This window comes from Atractosteus spatula, chromosome 12 (genome assembly GCF_055471065.1).
Source record: "Atractosteus spatula isolate fAtrSpa1 chromosome 12, fAtrSpa1.hap1, whole genome shotgun sequence".
Classification (NCBI taxonomy): domain Eukaryota; kingdom Metazoa; phylum Chordata; class Actinopteri; order Semionotiformes; family Lepisosteidae; genus Atractosteus; species Atractosteus spatula.
Window position 1 is genome coordinate 44,040,238 of NC_142717.1, and position 18,936 is coordinate 44,059,173.

At 39.2% G+C, this 18,936-nt stretch overlaps 1 protein-coding gene across 1 annotated transcript in view; it reads right to left on the reverse strand.

The window, feature by feature from the left end:
* Nucleotides 1–18,936, reverse strand: part of LOC148823158 (thrombospondin type-1 domain-containing protein 7A-like) — a 145,376-nt gene that overhangs the window by 22,549 nt on the left and 103,891 nt on the right. Inside the window, exons 12-20 of the mRNA XM_088929481.1 lie at nucleotides 18,194–18,388; nucleotides 14,381–14,644; nucleotides 9,909–10,087; nucleotides 8,288–8,293; nucleotides 7,553–7,686; nucleotides 6,909–7,062; nucleotides 4,809–4,950; nucleotides 3,273–3,388; nucleotides 1,791–1,908 (exon numbers count right to left, since the gene is read on the reverse strand). Of these exons, the coding sequence (XP_088785607.1) occupies nucleotides 1,791–1,908; nucleotides 3,273–3,388; nucleotides 4,809–4,950; nucleotides 6,909–7,062; nucleotides 7,553–7,686; nucleotides 8,288–8,293; nucleotides 9,909–10,087; nucleotides 14,381–14,644; nucleotides 18,194–18,388 (1,308 nt within the window). The remainder of the gene's footprint in view (nucleotides 1–1,790; nucleotides 1,909–3,272; nucleotides 3,389–4,808; nucleotides 4,951–6,908; nucleotides 7,063–7,552; nucleotides 7,687–8,287; nucleotides 8,294–9,908; nucleotides 10,088–14,380; nucleotides 14,645–18,193; nucleotides 18,389–18,936) is intronic.

Here is an 18,936-nt window from a genome sequence, read left to right on the forward strand (position 1 = left end):
CTTTTCCTAAAAAGGGTCACGGGGGTCACGTAAACTGTCTCTTGCCTCCCCAGTTCCCCCCACTGTTCTCACCACATACTGTAAGTTGAACAGATTATGTCCTGCCAAGTACGAGCCCTTAAGCAAACTGTGTCTTTCATGCAAAGAAATGTTATTTTCTACATGCCGTTTTTCCCACGCAAAAGCAACCAAACCTCCAAGCCTTTTCTGATGTCGAACAAACTAATAATTCTCCATTATCCCAGGAGCAGCCCTCTCCAGAGCCAGATTTAACAGCTGCCAATTCCTTCCAGGAATCTACTTTCCCTGCACTCTCACCAAAGACATTTTCAAAGACTGCAATCCCCCCTCCCCCCCCGCCCCAGGCAAAACCCTGTTTAATTAGTGGACAGGGCTCCTTCTTTCCCATTTATTTACTGGTTTAAAACTATACATCAGCTCCCGTCTCCTCTAATCCAATTCCAATGTATTTCTGCACTCTAAAAGTGGTCTCCACAGGCTGCCTGGGCACCACTGGAGCCAGGCGAAGCCTGAGGAAACAGCAGGTGGGAGAGGTAACCGGGAATGAGCTGTCATTCACTACACCTGGTCCTTAAAATGTGTTTTAATTAAGTCATTTTAATTATTTATCATTGCAGGTAGAAGTGTTAGGAATACGCATCGACTGTTTTGAGTGCTTGATTAAAATCTTTCCCTCTGTGCTTCTAATTATTTCTTCCCAACCATCACCTGCGCAGGGCTTCCGCTAGTTAAAACTCGCCAGAGGTAGGATTTTCCTCAGAGCCAAAGCTGAGATAAAAACTGCAATGCAAAAGACAAAAGGAGGCTGCTACATACACTCGATGAATTCCTTTCTCTTAAAGAGATCCCTCTTTGCCTGCTGTTTCCTCAGCTAACTCAACCTTTTGCCAAGGGATGTATTACGACCATCTCAGCATCCTCTGCCAGTATCAGTTTTACAGATACGATGCAGACACACCCCAGGAGATACTGTATGATGCCGATGATGCGTTATGGGGCACAGAAGAGAAAGCAATAATGAACTAGAATGATTTATGCATTACAGACTATATAGTGTACAGTATACAGCATACGCGTACTGTATTTAATATACTGTATGTTCATATACAGTATACACTAAAACTAGTCTTTTGTAGGTACTGTTGAAGGGCAGTTTTTGGACAGAATATTTTATGTAAAATGGGGATTATCCTTTTAAATCGCCATTGATATTGTGACTAATATGATGATTTCCACATTTGGTTGAGACAACACTCGAAAGACAATAAACTATGTTATTTTTAAATTAAAGTGCGCATGCAGTTGATTATGACTGGAGTTTCAATCAGGTTAGTATCCCCTGGCATGCTGGGTGCTCAGGTCACAACCATCCCCATAATGAAACTTGTTTTTCATCTTGAAAGTGACTTGACCTTCAGGCAGGTTGGCTACACCAACAGAGTAAATCTAACATGTACAGCGCCCACCTGGATGATGCGATGGCAGCCATAGTGGGCCAGTATGCTTCCTATCAGTGGGGAGGAGAACAGAGTGATGGAGCCGGTTCAGAGATGGGGATTATTAGGAGGCCACGACTGATAAAGGCCAATGGGAAATTTGGCCAGGACACTTGGCTAACAGCCCTACTCTTTTCGAGAAATGCCCTGGGATAGGTGGTGTATACACTATGTAATGACAGGCGGAAGGCAGAAATATGGCCCCATTGCATATTCATCTACATTTATGGGGTTTGACAATACTGGGGAGAAGAGTGATAAGAGAGGCTTTACCTTTTAGTCCGCATGTCTGAGAGCACTCTGACCAGGGAGACCAGTCAGACAGCTGACAGTTCACTGGGCATTCCACAACACAGGACATGTTCATTTGCCAGTTTTTCTCCAAACCAAGCTGGAAGAAAAGGAACATCAACGTTTAGCATTTGTCAAGCTGATCTTGTCAAAAACGGTCTTCTACTTCTACAAATTGCCGTGGTGCTACTGAGTGACACACAGGCCTTCAGTCCCTTCCATCTGACTAGAAGGCTCTAATTTGATTTTTCAGATTCTCTTTTCTCTACTATAATGGTTCCTGGACAGTTGTCAGGCTCACATGAATGCTTTACAGTTTGCAACGAGCACTCGCCTTTTAGTGGAAATGGGGTCGTGGGTTAAATTATTATGGGAGCTGAATTACTGCCTTACCCTGAGGGCAGTAGATAATGAGGTTCCAAATGTACAGTAGTGTGTATTAGTGAGTTCAGTGAGTGCAGCGTGAGCACTGACATTATTCGCAGTCACATATAAAAAGGAACTCTTTACTTACTGCAATTGGTAAGAGCATTGTTTTCAAATTTCACTCTGAAAACAAACTTTGAGTATTATTCAAAGAGGCATGAATCAGTCAAAAGCTGGTAAAAATGTTTTATCCTGTAGCTTATTAGCAGTGCTTAATGTAATCAATTCTGCACAGTTATCCAAACAGGCCGCTTTTCATGTGCAGCTAATGTCGCCAGCGACTTCAGGTGATTTAAGGGTGTGTGAAGTCAGAGGAGGTTTTGAATGTACGTACTCCCCCACAACCCTGAATTGGAAGAAGCCGTTAGGAAACGAATGGATGGACATTCTTGTCAAATAAATGCAGAATTTTTTCTTATTACACATTAAAATAATAACTAATAATATAAGGAATAGCACATGACAAATTCAGACTAAAAATTCACAATTAGCATACAATTGCAGAGGGGCTGGCTTAGAGTTGGTGTTAGTATTTGTATGAGGGACCAAGATCACAGCTCAGCACAGGTGATAAGAAAGGGGTGGCCAATACTGATCCTGGGGGCCACAGTCCAGCAGGTTTGAATTTGTCAAATACTAAATACTTGGAGCCATTTCGCCTGGACCATTTAAGCAGGTGATTTGTTGAGTTAAATAGTTTAGAGATCCTGTTGCTCTCAAGGATCACAACTGGGCAAACAAATGAATTTACTCTAAATGACGCTTATATTTGATCCATATCCATACAAACAGATGATGGAAACGTAACTTACAGTATAAGACCTGTTGGACTGTGGCTCTCCAGGATGAGTATTGTGGTCTTCCCTGGCTTAAGGTATTCAGGTTTTACTGCTGCTGCTCTTTGCTGGACATAATAATGAATTTGCAGGTGTTTTTCCTGAGCTTAGCTATTAAACTGCTCACCCAAGACCTCTTCTCAAAAACACACATTGAAAACAAGAAATGAGGTTTTCACACTCCGCCGACATGGGGACTCACTTCTTCGCAGTACTTGAGATCGACGGACTTGCCGTCACTGCGGACGCAATCCAGCATCCGGGTCTTCACACCACTGCCACACGCCGCTTTCTCACTGAGCTGACAAGTGCTCCAGTCTGTTAGAGAAGGCACAGCATCCGCAGAGCTGGTGTGAAGGACAGGCCACCACACACAAACGACACATGTTCCCCAGCCCTCCAAACGCTAGGAAATCTGACAAACTTTTAACCAAGTAGGTAGCTGCGTCAGCATGCGTATGCTGCCAAACAAGTAAAGGTTTATTCTGAGGTTTATACGAAAAGAGAAGAAAAGAAACACAATGTTTCGGTTGTGGAGCCTTCTTCCGGTGTGCCTACTTGAACTACTTCACGCAGCTACCTACTTGAAGTACTTCAGACCACTTCTGCTGCGACCCACTACGCCTTCCGCTAAATCTTTTTCTAGATCTCTTTGTCGTTCCTTCTCCTCCTCCCTGGGTCACTTGCCCCCTTCTCTCACCAAACCGGCGCTCCATCTCTTCACAACGATCTGTTCCAAGACCAACTTTTAACCAAGCCTGTTCTAAGCTCTGTGCCTCAAAAGGGAGCTACAGTATATGCAGGTGAAATCCAAGACAACTTGGCTGTTGCAAATGTCAAAAGATCCCTTCTCAGTTCGAATTCTTGTTTTTTATGGAAGTAATGTGAAAGAATATGCAAATTTTATAGAGCAGAATGATGCTTCAATATTTTTAACTTACAACAACAACAAAGAAGCATAATTTAGTTTAGAAATTGAGAAAATTAGTTTTTAGAATTTAGAAAAATAGTCTATATTAAGTTTTTATCACGCTTAATAAGAGATAACTGTCATCAAACTTTTTTTTTAATCTTGTAAGCTAAAAACAAATAATTAATGTATGTGATTTTGAGGGTATGATTTAAGTTGAGCAAATGATGAATAATGTTTTCATTAAATGTTTCCTTACTTAATACAGACCTACAGGTAGTGTCAGATAAACACTATCATCAGCCACCAAATGGATTTATAAAACACTCCAGGATGATCAGGTTTTTGAAAGATGTTTAGACGACATTTTAAAATTAAAAATGTTAAGTGTTTCAGCTGTTTCAAATGCTTGATTTGTAGGAGACCAATAATCTGCAGCTGTTTTAAATGATTTGAGCCCTGTACAACAAGCTGGAAGTAGGGAAGTAACTTTGACTGAGAGCCAAGAAACCACTGCGTCTCCACTGAAGAGCCTGCAGTAGCTCTGGGGGGTTGTAAAGCAAAACCGTGCCAGTGCAGTTCAGATGGTTCTTGGTAAATTAAAAGCCTTGCTCGTAAAAACCTATGAACTCTCTCAGAGATGATGTACTTGGACACTGAAATACTTCATGCCTTTGGGACATAATGGTAGGAAAGTTGAGCAGCAGCAACACTAGCAGTTGATGTACTGTACAGTACACTGCTCACACAAAAAGCCAGTGTGGTCACAGATTCCGCTCAGAGAACAGATGACACCCTGCTTTTGAAAAACAATGAGATTGCTGTTACCTGTGATGTTGTATGAGTAATGGTAGCAGTTCTTGTTCAGATTGCAAGGTTCGGTTTCTGTGGAAGGTGGACACTCCCTTCCTTGTCCGGGCAGCCTAATGAGAAATGCAGATCTCTCCCGAGTGTGGTTTCCATTGCAGGGCTTCGGAAAAGGGAAATCACATTGACACATGTGCAGTTTTGTGTCTGTTGTTCACCATATGACAATCAAAACAGGGTATCTGACCTGAGGAAAGGTTCTTGTCCTAGTTTTCTGCTAGGTACAACTGGCATCTAGTGGGAGCCAGTTACTTCTAGTTCAGGACATTTCAAAACCCATTAGAGAAACCAGTTTTCACTACATCATTTTTTAAAGTGACAGTTGACATTCTGCTTGTAACAGTAGAAATTAACTGGTGAGCAATTTAAACCACTTCATGCCAATACATGAGGATTTCACAGTACCTATTAATCTCTCATTCCCATGACCCAAGAATCTTGTTTTTGTGGCATTTTTAGATTTTAAATTTTAGCAATTTTAATTTGCTGGCATTTAAAACTGCACATTTATTTTCTACCATCAGATCTACCTAAACTAATCACTATTTGTTACTAGAAGGGTGTTTTCATAAGGTACCATAGAAGACAGAACATGGACACAACAATTATCAGCTTGACCTCAGTGCTTCAATTCTCCTTCATGACATCTGACCTGTCATGATTCTAAAATATAAGGTTTCATTCTGAAGATGTGATGAATATAAAACTACGAGGTTTCAAGTAATTCATAAACATACTTTATATGGTGTGAAGTTGTAGAGGGAGTCTATTATGGGCCCAGGATGTGGCAAAGTCTTCACTCCCCATAACTTACCCATAACAAACCACACTTCTCAATGGGCCACAGGATACTTAGAGTCAATTCTTTATCTGAGGTCACTGAGCACAGATGATGTCAATGAAGTTCTGTGCTCAGTGCATACAGTATATGATTGTGGCAAACTACTGTGTTACTTGATAGCAAGTGGTTACTCATAAAAATGGGGGGTTTGACAGACTGAGAGCTAAGAAGAAAAACAGCCTTTTGATAAGAATATTGAACTGAGGGGATGGTATATACATGTTTCCGTTTTCTGGGAAAAACGTTGGTAATTGGTAGGGAGGACCGATTGGTAGAGTGGTAGGATGACAACTGGTAGTCAAATACAGTTAGTTAGGACATAGAAAAAGTGTTGTTAGTCCTAGAAAAGGGGAAGTTGTTTTGTTGCATTTACTGTATGACCTTCATGTGCACTAGCAGGGGACAAGCCAGAAAGAGCCCAGCAGTGGACCAGCAGGTCCCAAGGTGTCCAAATGGGATCTGCATCCCCTTTATTTTTATTGTGTGTTTTAATCAATAAGAAACAGCCCCATTTTCACAAAAAAACAATGATTTCACACTCCCACAAGGTATTACATGTTCTAAACATCATATGTATACTCCTGTGTTAGAATACTGCACTTAAAACATAACTGAAAAGACAATTATCACACAAGCTTGATCCTGTATGCTCTTCTGTATTATTTTTCTATTGAAGTGTATGGTTGACACAGCTTCCTTCAGGCAGGTTATATACTGTGCAGTATGTCTATCCATCCTCAAGCAATTACTTGGACCAAGAGCCATTCTGGCTCCTCTGGGATTTTTTTTTCATACCCAGAGTAATTAACTTCTTTGCCAGATATGTAGGTAGACTGCCACAGAATTATGCTGAATTTCCCACACTAGGGAATCAACCATTATACACCCCTTTCACATGTGCTAGCCACAGAGTGCTATTTGATTGAGCCCAAGCTTATTTTTCTCATATGAAATCATCCTTCTCTCCTGTCCTGTGCATCCTATGAATAATGTACTTCACTCCTCTTCATACCTACAGTGGTGTTCAATTTTAAGGTGTTGAGAAGACAGCATGTCAACCCAAAATAGCCCACAGACTCAATACCTCTTTGCTTTCAAAGATGCATTGAGAATTAAAATGTCTATTTACCCAAAGTTATTGGAGTAAGAGCTGAACCTTATAAGTACCCATTCCCCACTTGTCTCCTATAGGCTTTATTTCTAGTTTGCAAAAGTCTTACCAAAGGACACCTGCTCCAAGCTCCCCAGTCTGACAATACACAGTCCTCAGGACAGGGTAGTTTACTCTCCCTGGCACCCAGGGGCATCTCCTCAGGATCACAGAGGTAATCTTCAACTGGCTCTGACGGACCGTCAATTGTATTCTGCATACACCTAATGGGAAATCACGCCACAATGAAAGACAATGTTTCTTTACTCAATATTTGTTTACAATATTATATCTAAAGTACACTCTATAAATGCACAATAATTAGACCCAGAACAACGAAACACCTCACACTACAGCAGTGAAAGCACTGATACTGAGGGGAGGCTGAGCCCAGTGGTTCAGACGTCCTACTGTAGCTCTGGGTCATTTCACTGGCCAGCTGTGAACAGTGCTCGCAGCGCACAATTGCCAATTTGCAGCAGACAATCGACTGCTAGAATAGACAAGGACTAGCTGACTTGGAGAAACAAAACATCCTGTAATCTCCAGTTGGCACCAACTCTCCAGCATCTTCCAGCATCTCAAAGGATGAAGGCTCGGTGGGTACTGTCAGCCAACATGTAAGGAAGCAACATGCAAATCCAAACTTGGTGAGTAGAAAGGCCAAATTCACAACATATGGCCCAAAGGTCATTCCACTCTTGGAATGGTTACCTGACTTTTCTTGTCTGAACACCTTCTCCGCAGTTTTCCTTCAGATCCACATTGCTCACTTTCCATACACTCCAGGGTTCCGCAACCCATACATACTGACTGCAGTCGCTAAGGCAGGGCACCACCTCGTATACCTGCAGTACATGGAAATAATGCATAACATAGCTCAGGTGGGTAGCTGCGTCAGCATGCATAGGCTGCAAACACAACATTTCGGCCATGGAGCCTTCTTCAGGTGTGAGCTCACACCTGAAGAAGGCTCCACGGCCGAAACGTTGTGTTTTCTTTCTTCTCTTTTCCGCATGGATGAAACATATTACTTGTTCCTAATGCATAACATGCTTGTGCACTATGCTGGAAGAGATGTTCCCGCTGAAGCATTTTATCCTGCACACAAGTTACAAAAGTATTTACTCCTGTGCCACAGCAATTTTAAAGGACAGATCGACTTTCAATAGATCATTTTTCCATTAAGCACTTCTGTTCTTAAGTACAGTAAACGCTCATGACAGATCAGAGTTACAACAAAGAGCTGCATAACATTTACCATTATGTTCACATGTACTGTACCAATATCAGTAAGTATTTTTCTCATGCAGTAAAATACACTTCAGGGTTTACTAAAATGTAAGGAAATGTACTTTATAATTTGCACCTTATAATATCACATAAGCACTACTTGAGTATTCCATTACAAAGTGTGGCATTATTTCAGAAAGTACATTAAATTCTTACCTGGGCCTGCATTGATTCATAAAGGATGGTGGTGTATTCATTGAAATAAAGAGACAGAAACATAAAACAGAAATGTATTAAAATAATAATTGATTAGTACACATGTAAAATGAATCATTTGTGAATTCAAATTTGTTCTGATTTTCACATACAGTACAGTATATACAGTACTAACTTGATCATTTTGTGTGCACCAACAAAATTGTGTTATTTACTTTTAATCGATCCTTTTAATTTGAAGAATAGGCAAATGAGATAGATAAAATAGTCTTATTTTTAAAAAGGTTGATTTCAAGTTCTGTCTTTTTCTCTGTAGTTAACGTGTTTTCCCTTATTTTGTGTTATGGTTCAAGAGGGAAGTCTCTACAGCTCTGACTTAGTGATGCATGAAACAACCTAGCCTTCCTACCACTGTTTAACTGAGATTATGCACTTTAATGTGAAACAGAGAATGTACAATTTAAATCTCACTGAGACATGATTTTCATGTAGCTTTAGAGAATACATTAGAAGACTCTAATCTTTAAAGTCGTAGAGAAAACTTTGGATGGCCAATCAGTTTTCAAAAAAAATATATCTTAGATGGTATTATAAAATATGTTTTGTTTCTAACATCCCCCAAAATCACTTATTGTAAATCACGTAAATTATTTCTCAGAGTAGGTAAAACTCTATATATTAGGTAAGGTTATAGGATCAAACATGGACTCCTTTTGTTAATGTGGTTATTGACCCAAAGCATTATGACCATATTTTATGAATATAAATGGTTGACTTCTTCTTGGTAAGTAATTGTACTAAATCATTATTTCCTGACTTCCACAATTCTGAAATGGATAAGCATGGGATTTAACACTGCTGCTATCATTAATTCCATGGCTAATTCTACAAGTCCATTTTCCAAATCTGAATACCAAATAGAGGCAGTTAATTATGTCACAAGCAAACCATAGAACATTTAAAGCTTTCCAAAGGTCACCAGTAAATGCTTATTTTTAATGAGGCACACTTTTTGTCACATCTGCACAGCACACTACAGTGCTTCTCACAGTTAAAATAATCCTTTGCTTGTCATTTTGTTGTGCATAGCCTAATGAAAACCACTGCTTCAATTTGCGATTTAACTCGAGCTTATTTCATTATTTTTGGCCTCTGCAATCTCGTCATGTCAATTTCTTCCTCGGTGGTAGCCATGGCTCTCTAATAAAAAGTGTCTGGCAAAAGGCAATGACATTGTTCAGCACTACAACAATCTATACACCAAATCTATACAGTACGTCTACCCAGCAGCCCCTTATAAAAACCTTCTGAATTTAAGTTTGCCAAAGGCTTGTTTACACAAAGAAACGGACACCCGCCTATGACATTCTGACTTTCCTGGTCCGTGGTAGGAAGCTTGCTTAAAGCTTTGACATCATGCGAAACCAAGTCCCACACTTATTCAGTTAAGCTTCCTCTGTCTATGCAGCATCAGGTTTTGAAAGACAGAGAAACAATCAAGCTCGTCGAATTTGAATTTAAAAATTGAAACAAGGGTTTTTTAACCTCAAACAAAAATAAAAAACCATAACATCAATATTTGTGCTGGCAATGATGTTATGAGATAAGATGGTCCATTTACCTGATTGATGTGGTCAAGCTTGGGACAAGGCCGGCCTCCGTTGTAAGGCTTTTCACGAAGCCACTTGGATCGCACCTTGACTCCACTGCCACAGGACTTGCTGCAGCGGGACCAGTTGGACCACTCGCTGAGCTTACAGTCCGACGGACAGGGGATAATGCAGGCCTCCTCGATGTAGCCTGGGCAGACAGGATGTTTGAGGAGACCAGGTGTTGAGAGCCATGCAGAGCAGCAGGTTTAATTTACCGCAGTCACCAGCGCAGGGTTCGCAAAAAAGGTAAAAGACAGACCAGTATGAAATTGTTTAGCTCCTGCAAACTGTATTTATTTTAGTGATTTTTTTTTTCTTTTAATGAAGATCATTTTGAAGATTGCTACGCACAGTTGTTCTGCACTGTAGATAAACAGGCCAAACTACACCTAATATCGGTCAATACGACAATGTTAAATAACAGAATTCCGGTGCACATAATTTTTCTTCTGTTTTTAGGCAAAAGGTTACAGTGGTTTTTAAATGACTGCATTTGATAATGTAGTTTATATTTATTATTATTGTTGCTTTATTGCAGACCACTGAAAGAAACCCAACCCCCATTCAATTACACAGCGATTTACTAGAATGGTGGCCATTGGCTATGGAGAGGTCATGGCTTGAAGCAGTTGACAGACCCAAGTCCTTTCATGACCGTAATAAAGCTCAATAAACCCTCCAGCCACCTCTCACATGTAAGTGTCATTTAATTCCTTAAGAGAACTATCCAGCTTGTCTGGTACCAACAGAAGCTCCTACACCCTAAGGAAAAGCAGCCGGTGCTCAAAGATTCAGAGAATGAGACAGTAAAAATTGCTTTGAGAATTTTAAACACTATTAAAACACATTTTGCATAGCAATGATGGTACTAACACCTTTCCCCAAATATATATATACATACACATTTGGAGCACACAGCTGTTTAATGAATCATCAAACACAGAGACCCCTATAATCCTTACAGTAAGCCTTCCAGACACAGAAAGAGCTTTGTAATGTCAGCAGCAATCGATGTCTCTCATTTAATCATTGCTTTAGGCAAAGCCATCTCACTCTAATAAGGCTGCAGACAAATTAAAATAAACCATTTGGCTCTCTTCTAGGTATAAATAATCCCCTTGAACCAAAAGGGGATAATGGGAAGCACATCTATTTACAAGAGAACCTTCTTGGCCTCACCTTGGCATAATTTTCTTTCCTGTCTGAAGTTATATTCTTTTGTATCTGTATTTTTGCAAGATATTGCAAGATAGTTCAGACTGAGGGCAATGCCTTGATGGTCTGTAAGCAGCCATTCAGATGCTTAAATGCTTTCAGATGCTCTGAAATCGCCCATGGGGTTGCTTTTAATACGGTATCTCAGAAACACAGTGTAAGCCACAATTCACCGTGCTTTGTGTCCATTAAGCATCTGAAATACTCTACCAGAGTTTGTTGAGAATGATGTTTGTCACAAAAAGTTTTTGTCATGCCTTGTGTTTATCAGTTTTGACATGTTTGCATGTCTTCAAACACCATGCTTGAAATTTAAAGCCCCAATAATTCCACAAAAATATTTTGAACTGTGTTGACATGACTTTAACAGAAAATGGATGAAGGTGTGTACTTGATATTAAAAAAATGCCATCTTTGCGTTTTGTTCATATTTGCATAAATTTACTTCACTCAAATCTAAGTCATGCCCTTTCCACATACTGTATATTGCAGATGTGATACTAAATCTATTTTAAAAAAATATCTTGAGAGATTCGCTGCATCCTAATAGCTGTTAAAAACAAGAGAAGAAAGTGCAATTCTTACAACTTTCTTCCGGATTGCAATTGTACATCTACAGCATCCAGTTATTTCAGCTACACTTATGACATAATTTAACGGAGATACAACAGAGAACCGTCACATGTAGAGTAATCACAGCAGGTGCTTTTTAATGCCTCAATATGACTCTACATTCCCCATAGTCACACTGCACTCCTGTCGTTTTCATGTCTCAACTCACCTTCTACCACCCTAGGTATGGAAGGGACCTGCACACTAATGTTTGCTTGCCTGTTTCAATAATAATAATATTCTAAGATATACAATACAGTAACCTAATACATATTCAGGTGACTTTAATTATTTCCCTCTAGTTTATGTAATGGGAGTAACACAAAGTCCTATTTTATTAAGAAATGCAAAACTCTTGTGATTTCTGTGTCTGACCTTAAGCATTTTAGGTTAGTAAAAAATTAAATAATAAATAAAAATATGTATGTGTACTGGAGATATATAATAAAATAAAATGTGCAATATTCATTGATACCCCTAATGACAAATGAAAGAGTTTTGTCCTTTATCCCTTAGAGGGCAGATTTTATCACCATTCATATTTAGATACACATATTAACTTATTTACAGTATGCTAATAAAAGCATTAGTACTATTCTATAATACATTGTACTTCTTAGTCTGATGAGAAAGACCCACAGTGTCCTGGCCACCACATTGCTTTTGAATAGACTGGGCTAGAAGCTGCTAACATTGGTTTCTTGTAAGATATACAGTATATGGCTTTTTGGTAAGTAAGTAATAATAAGTGATGTCTTAGTGCTAAAAAGCAGACTCCTACACATACAAAGTTAGAAGCCATAGACAGCTGCCTCACCCTTACTAGTGCGCAGCAGCATGATATAGGTGACTCTGACCAGCGAGACGGACATGCAAATATATTTCACATGGAACACTTTCAGGGTTATGGTACTGTATGTATGAAGGATACAGTTGGCTTAAAGAGTCATTTAGTATAAAGCCAAATAAGAAAGTTACGAGACAAGAATGGAAGTTTCACCCTTAGATGATATGGATAAATGTGTTGGTTGCTAAGTGGCAAGAAGTAATTGTTTGTTGAGAAGATTCTGCTTTCTAGTGTTCTGAAATTTCTAGTCTTAATACATGCAGTATAGTGAAGAAGCAGAAAAATTGGGAATATTGAGCTCAGGTCAGACCGCTGAAAGTGGCTCATCATACCTCCAGATGTCAGTGTGCATTCCACATGGGATTGTTAAAGAAATCACTGACACCTGTAGTGAGCTGGTTTCTCTTTCTGAAGAACAGAGCTGCTTTTTCTCTATATATTAGAGGAACTACAGTTTATGTACACAGGTCTTTTAATTCATGCTGCCATATGAGGGATCTCTTACAATGTGCTGCTGCACATAGGGGCCTTCAGGTCAAAGTTTGAGGACTGTTAGTTTAAAGGGTAATGTTGGCAATGTTGTCAACATGATGTCATGCAGTGTGATTGCCACCAACCACAAGATGGCGGTGAAAATCTGGCACTGTCCCATACACCAGACCAAACTGAACCATGCTTCAGACAACAGATTGTTGTGAAGCCGACATTAATAGACACACTATCTTATCGAAGGTGGGTGGGGCACATGAAGAAGACTGAGCATACTCTTACACAGATACCAGACGGCCTTTCCTGATATAATATACAGTACTCTGCCTTTGTCGCATGAGACACAAAACTGGGACTCATCAGGAAACACAAACCAATGCCCATATCCGAGTGCTGATATAAAAACTGCATCTTAGTTATATGGTAATATGGTGTCAAGATGTTAACATTGAATTGATATGTGAGTAAATAGTCTCAGCTCTTAGTCATCTCTTAACTGTAAATGGCTGTATTGGCCTTCCCTGATACAGTAATTGTTTAAGCTGCTGTAGCTGTTGCTGTGTAAAAGTTATTCCTCTGATGCTCCTTCTAGGTCTGGGTCAATCGCATTTGCTTCTGAAGGCTTGAGCTGGTGAATGCTCCAGTGACTTCATGTTATAACAACCCTGCCAGCAGCATTCCCAGAAGATGCTCTGTCTCCTACTGAGCCGTGGCACTGCTGTAGTGCAATTAAAACTGGAGACTCTGTGTGTCTCCTGAATGTAAGCATCACCTTTGCACATACAAATCTGCAAACTTTTTTCAGGCATGTGTTGTTCCACTTTTTGTATTTTTATATTCAGGAGGTAATGAGTACAAAAAGGGGACTATGAGTTCTGACTTTTTCTGCAGGGATAATCACATCTTCCTGTAATGTCACATTTTAAACAGGTGAATTTGGTGAGCTTTGCAAAATGAATAATTAGGGGTGGAAATGTGTTTCAGTATACACCATCTTCACAGATCGTAAAACAAATAATTCACAATACAGAATCCACAAATCGATTTGAGTGTTTAGGCTTTACAGCTACTAGAGTCCTGGGGATTTGTTTTATTTATTTTTACCTGGGAAGGTAAGGAAGGAAATGAAAGACGACTTGCCTGCGGTCGGGATACATTTTGCTTAGACACACTGACTTAAAGCTTGTCGTCTTAAGCAGAACAAAGATCATTAAAACAGCACATGAGAGATTTAAATCCCGTCTTTATACTGAAGAGGATTAAAGGAACAGTGCTTACCATGGCTGTTACATCGCAAGGTTTCCACGAGCCGATTATTTTGATCATAGCAAACCATGGCCTGGTAGCGATATCCTTGGCCACATTCCTTAATGTCTCCCTGGACCTTCATTCCCAAGATCCCCTCTACCTTTCCTTCCGGCAGGATGCAATCAGACCAGTTCCCCACTGGCTGCGCGTTGTACTTGTCGCACGGGCAGTACTGGGTCTCGCTCAGGGGGTACATCTGGGTATTTTTGCACTTATCTCTTTTTTTGCTTTTCCCTGAAATAAAAATAAACAGGTGCAGAGATGAGTGTCGATCTTTACAATTGTTCATCCAACAAATCCAGATTGACATTTTCTGCCTTTTAGTCTTTTTAGTTTAATTCTAAAGTGACTGACATTTTCTGAAATGCTTAACATGAAATTATATTTTATTATGCAATGGTTTTATTGATCATGTTCACTTTATGGTGTCTGAAATATTCTTGCTAGCAGACATGTATGTGGGGCAGGAGGAAGAAGGGGTACTGTATATGTTGTATCAGGCACCTCTTCGTGTTTCTCGTCAGGTTTATCGCATTGATGCCTTGCCAATATTGTGGGGGCATTTGTCAGATATTAACCATCTTTAGCACATCTGCCAAGATAACAACACCACGTAAATGTGCTTACAACACCTGCAGTGCCCCCGGGACTGCTGAAGGACAGGGAAATAAGCACATCATGTACTGTAGCAATCTTGTTTTGATTGACAGTAAACAGTGCCTCGCCAGTGCATCAAAACCTGTCTGTTAAGAAAATGAGAATAGTTTCGAATGACAGAAGGCCATTCAGCAGTCATTATTAGGTAGTTAGTAGCTAATTGATTCAAGGATCTTATCCAATCTAGCTGTTCCTTGAAGGAAGCCAAAGTATTACAATGATATACTGTAGCTAGGTAGCTTGTTCCATACTCTCACAACACTTTATGTACAACAGTGCTTCCTGTTCTCAGTGTTAAATTCACTTCTGCATAGTTCCTACTTGCGTCCCCTGGTTCCTGTTTCACTGTTCAATCTGTAGAAGTCCACTGGGCTGACTTTATCAATTGCTTGAATAAAGAGGTATTTCACAATGTCAAAAAAAGACTTAGAGATATTGCTGGAGCTGGTGTGAGAAATCATGACACTTGATCTCACAATGATGCAATAATGCTATTGTCCAAGAGTTTGGGAGCATGCTAATCGGATATTCAAAAATTTCTCTAGGAGTAACTGGATTTGCAGTAATGCTCCGAGGAAAAATTTTAGCATTTACCTTTTTAAAGTGTATAAGATACTGACTAATTGGCTTTGAAAATGCCTTTTACCTAGCAACAGTATGAAAGAACAACTGCAAGCATATTATTTGACTTTTTGATATTAATGCTACAACCGCAGAATGTCTAGCTCATTTTACACATTTTATTTATATACTTCCTTTTGTCTGTATACAAGGTAAAACTGCTTCTTAAGAAGAACGTGGTCAATTACAAAGAAATGTTTGTAGAGAGAAAAACAACTCCTAATATGGAAACTCAGAATGAGCTTTCCTGTGTGAATCTGCTGTATAAAACTCATTGCATTTATCATCTCGGTGGAGAGGTTACTCTCAGATCTGCATGATTATATCCTCCCCATGCGCATGAATAAAGGACTATGCTGGACCACACCTAACCTGAGTGAAGAGTTTTCTTCGACAATTTCTAAACTTTTCTTCGGCAGCTCCAATGTGCCGGGGATCACAGAAACCCATTATATATAAATTATGATGGCAGGTGTGGCTGACCTATGATTCCCCCACTGCAGAAAACACAACATCATTAGTTTCTTCTTGCATAATAATGCAACTGTAGCTCCTATGTGTTTGTTCACATACCGATTCAGTTGTGGAGGCAGTGTAGGAGTGAATGCATGTTTTTTTCATAAGATTGACAGCAACATTGAGTTACCGCTGATTAGTTTGTTCCTGAATGATTAATTTTACAAATCTGCCCAACGTAATTACAAGCAAATGCAATCATGTGGGGTACATTAGCACATCATCACTGCACTCAAAAATACACTGGTGGTGCACTCACAGTTATAGCTTGCCAGTCTACTGTAATTAGCTAGCTCTCCATTGTCAACTTGAAAGGATAAAAATGGTATTAGTGGCGTTGGAGTGAATGGTAAGTAATTGCATACTTCTAAGGAAAACCAGTAATCAAAACCAACTGCAAAATCGAACTTTAAAATACCAACAAAGAGAATTAAGATAAAAGTCAACATGTGTCCATCAGTTAAATATTTTAGCATTCCTATGCAACAGGTGTCATCCCCTGCAGCTGGTATTTCCTTCAGGGAATCAAAAAACGAATCAAATTATAAGTGCATTTTACTGAAGTAGCATTCCTTCAGAAATAAAAATAAAAATAATGTTAGACTCGCTTATAGTTTTTGGGCCATCTAAATGTTATGACATTTCCAGAATCAGAAAAAATAAGTTGCCGCATAACAAATACAGCTTTTAAAATAACACCTTCACTAGGCAACTGGAATTGTTTGTTAAAAATGAAGACAAAGGCATTATCGCTAAAGCGTTCTTCCTTACTGATGATGTCTTCAGAATCAATTAAAACATTAATACCGCATCTTACAATTCATAAAGCTCTGAAATGTCACACCAGGCACTGAACTTTTAATTCAGCACACACCATCCTGATCCAATGATACCGCTGTCAGACATGCTTTCTTATGAATCAGAATTTCATTTCTTAAAATGCCACAGTGCTGTTATTAAAAGAATTTACTTAAGGATTATTTTCTGGGATGTAAATTATTGTGTCAGAGAATTCTCAATAATTAATCATAATATCCTCATTTTCAGGCACAAGAGTAAGAATTGAAAGAGGTTCTTCCAGAATGCCCCAAATGTTTCATTGACAGTACCATTTACTTTTTTCTTTCCAATGAATAATCCAAGAAGTAGCTTATGGAAGTCCTTAAGACTCTTCACAAAGTAAAAAAGAAAGACTTTTTAAACAAGCAATAATAGCTGGATGAATTTAACATAAAATACCCATGAGGATTTAAAAAAATGTGAAGAATCCCTCATTAGTTCATAGCATTTCATACTGAATCTCAATATAAATTGTGTTATGTGAGTTTCTCTGAATAAAAAAAGGATATCACATGAAAAATCATATGCATGCACACATGCTTATATATGTTCTATATATAAACACAATTCAACAGCAATATTTTGTAATTATAGTTTTAGAAAATAAGCATACATCATTTTATCAATAACACAAATATTTACTCTAAACACATAGCATTTTAATGTTTGTAAATAACTAATCTCTGTTTTGCACCTGAATTCACAGTACCACCTCTGTTAATCAATCTTCAAGCAAAGAAAGCTCATTATTAAGTTGTGCTGCTTTTCTTGACGATTCCCATTCAATAATCAATAAAGTTCAGTATGTTTTAGAATTCAGACACAAATATTGTTTTAAACTGCATGTCTTCAGTATTTACTGCAATGCTGAGTATGTATCATATTTGTGGTACTTATTACATCAGCCCAAAGTGTGTTTTATTTTATTGGTATAAGAGAGAAAGTTTAAAGAGGAAAAAAAAAGTTTACAGCCAAACCGCTGACCCCCAAAAATGTGCAAGGCAAAACATTCTTAAATCTTCATGTGATGATGGCTCAAACATATTACCTGTTGGGACTATGTCTGAATCTCCATAGATATACTGTGTACCGTACACGACACAGAAATACTGTACTACTGCAGATTTAAATGAAACAGTTTCTTCTTACCGACAAGAGCTCGTTTCCTGGTTCTAACTCCTGCGCAGTCAGTGCTGCATGGTGAAAACTTTGACCAGTTGGTGAACTGGCAGTCGTCCTGACAAGGAAGCTGGCAGGGCTGGGTGATAGGGGGCATTGTGCTGGCATACTTCAGGCAGTCACTAATATCTGCTTGGCCTCCATCTTGCTTGCGGCATGAGACAGCTGGAAGTGAATGAGTAAAATCCGTGTCTGTTTATGATGTGCAAATGAAAAAGATTCTCGGATCTGGATTCCCCCAAAGGCCAAACTTCCTGCGTCATCTTCTAACAGTTTAAAGCCAAACAAAAAACCCCCGAAACAGAACACATTACAATTGATTTTGTTAATGCGTACCTCAGTTTCTTCAACAGGTGTGAGACATTTGTGTTCGGGCGGGGGGGGGGATACAGAGATTATATGTGTTCATCCACTTGCATTAACCAAGGATAGCAGGCTCAGTCAGTGGCACAAGCCTGTAACACTGAGCTGAGCCCATTGCCCAGCAGCGCAGCCAGACGAAATGAGTCCATCTGAGAGACAGGCATTAGATACACATCTAGTAGTACTCTGTCCCCCTCCCCCTCAAGATTAGGAAACAGCAAAGAATGTGTGTTTAATTTTGTTATACAGTAAATTGGAATATATTTCTCCTACACTGTTTTATTTAACGCTATAGTGTACAGTTGCTAGACTGGCAAGAGGAGCCAGAGAGGTTTTATTTCTTAGTTTAA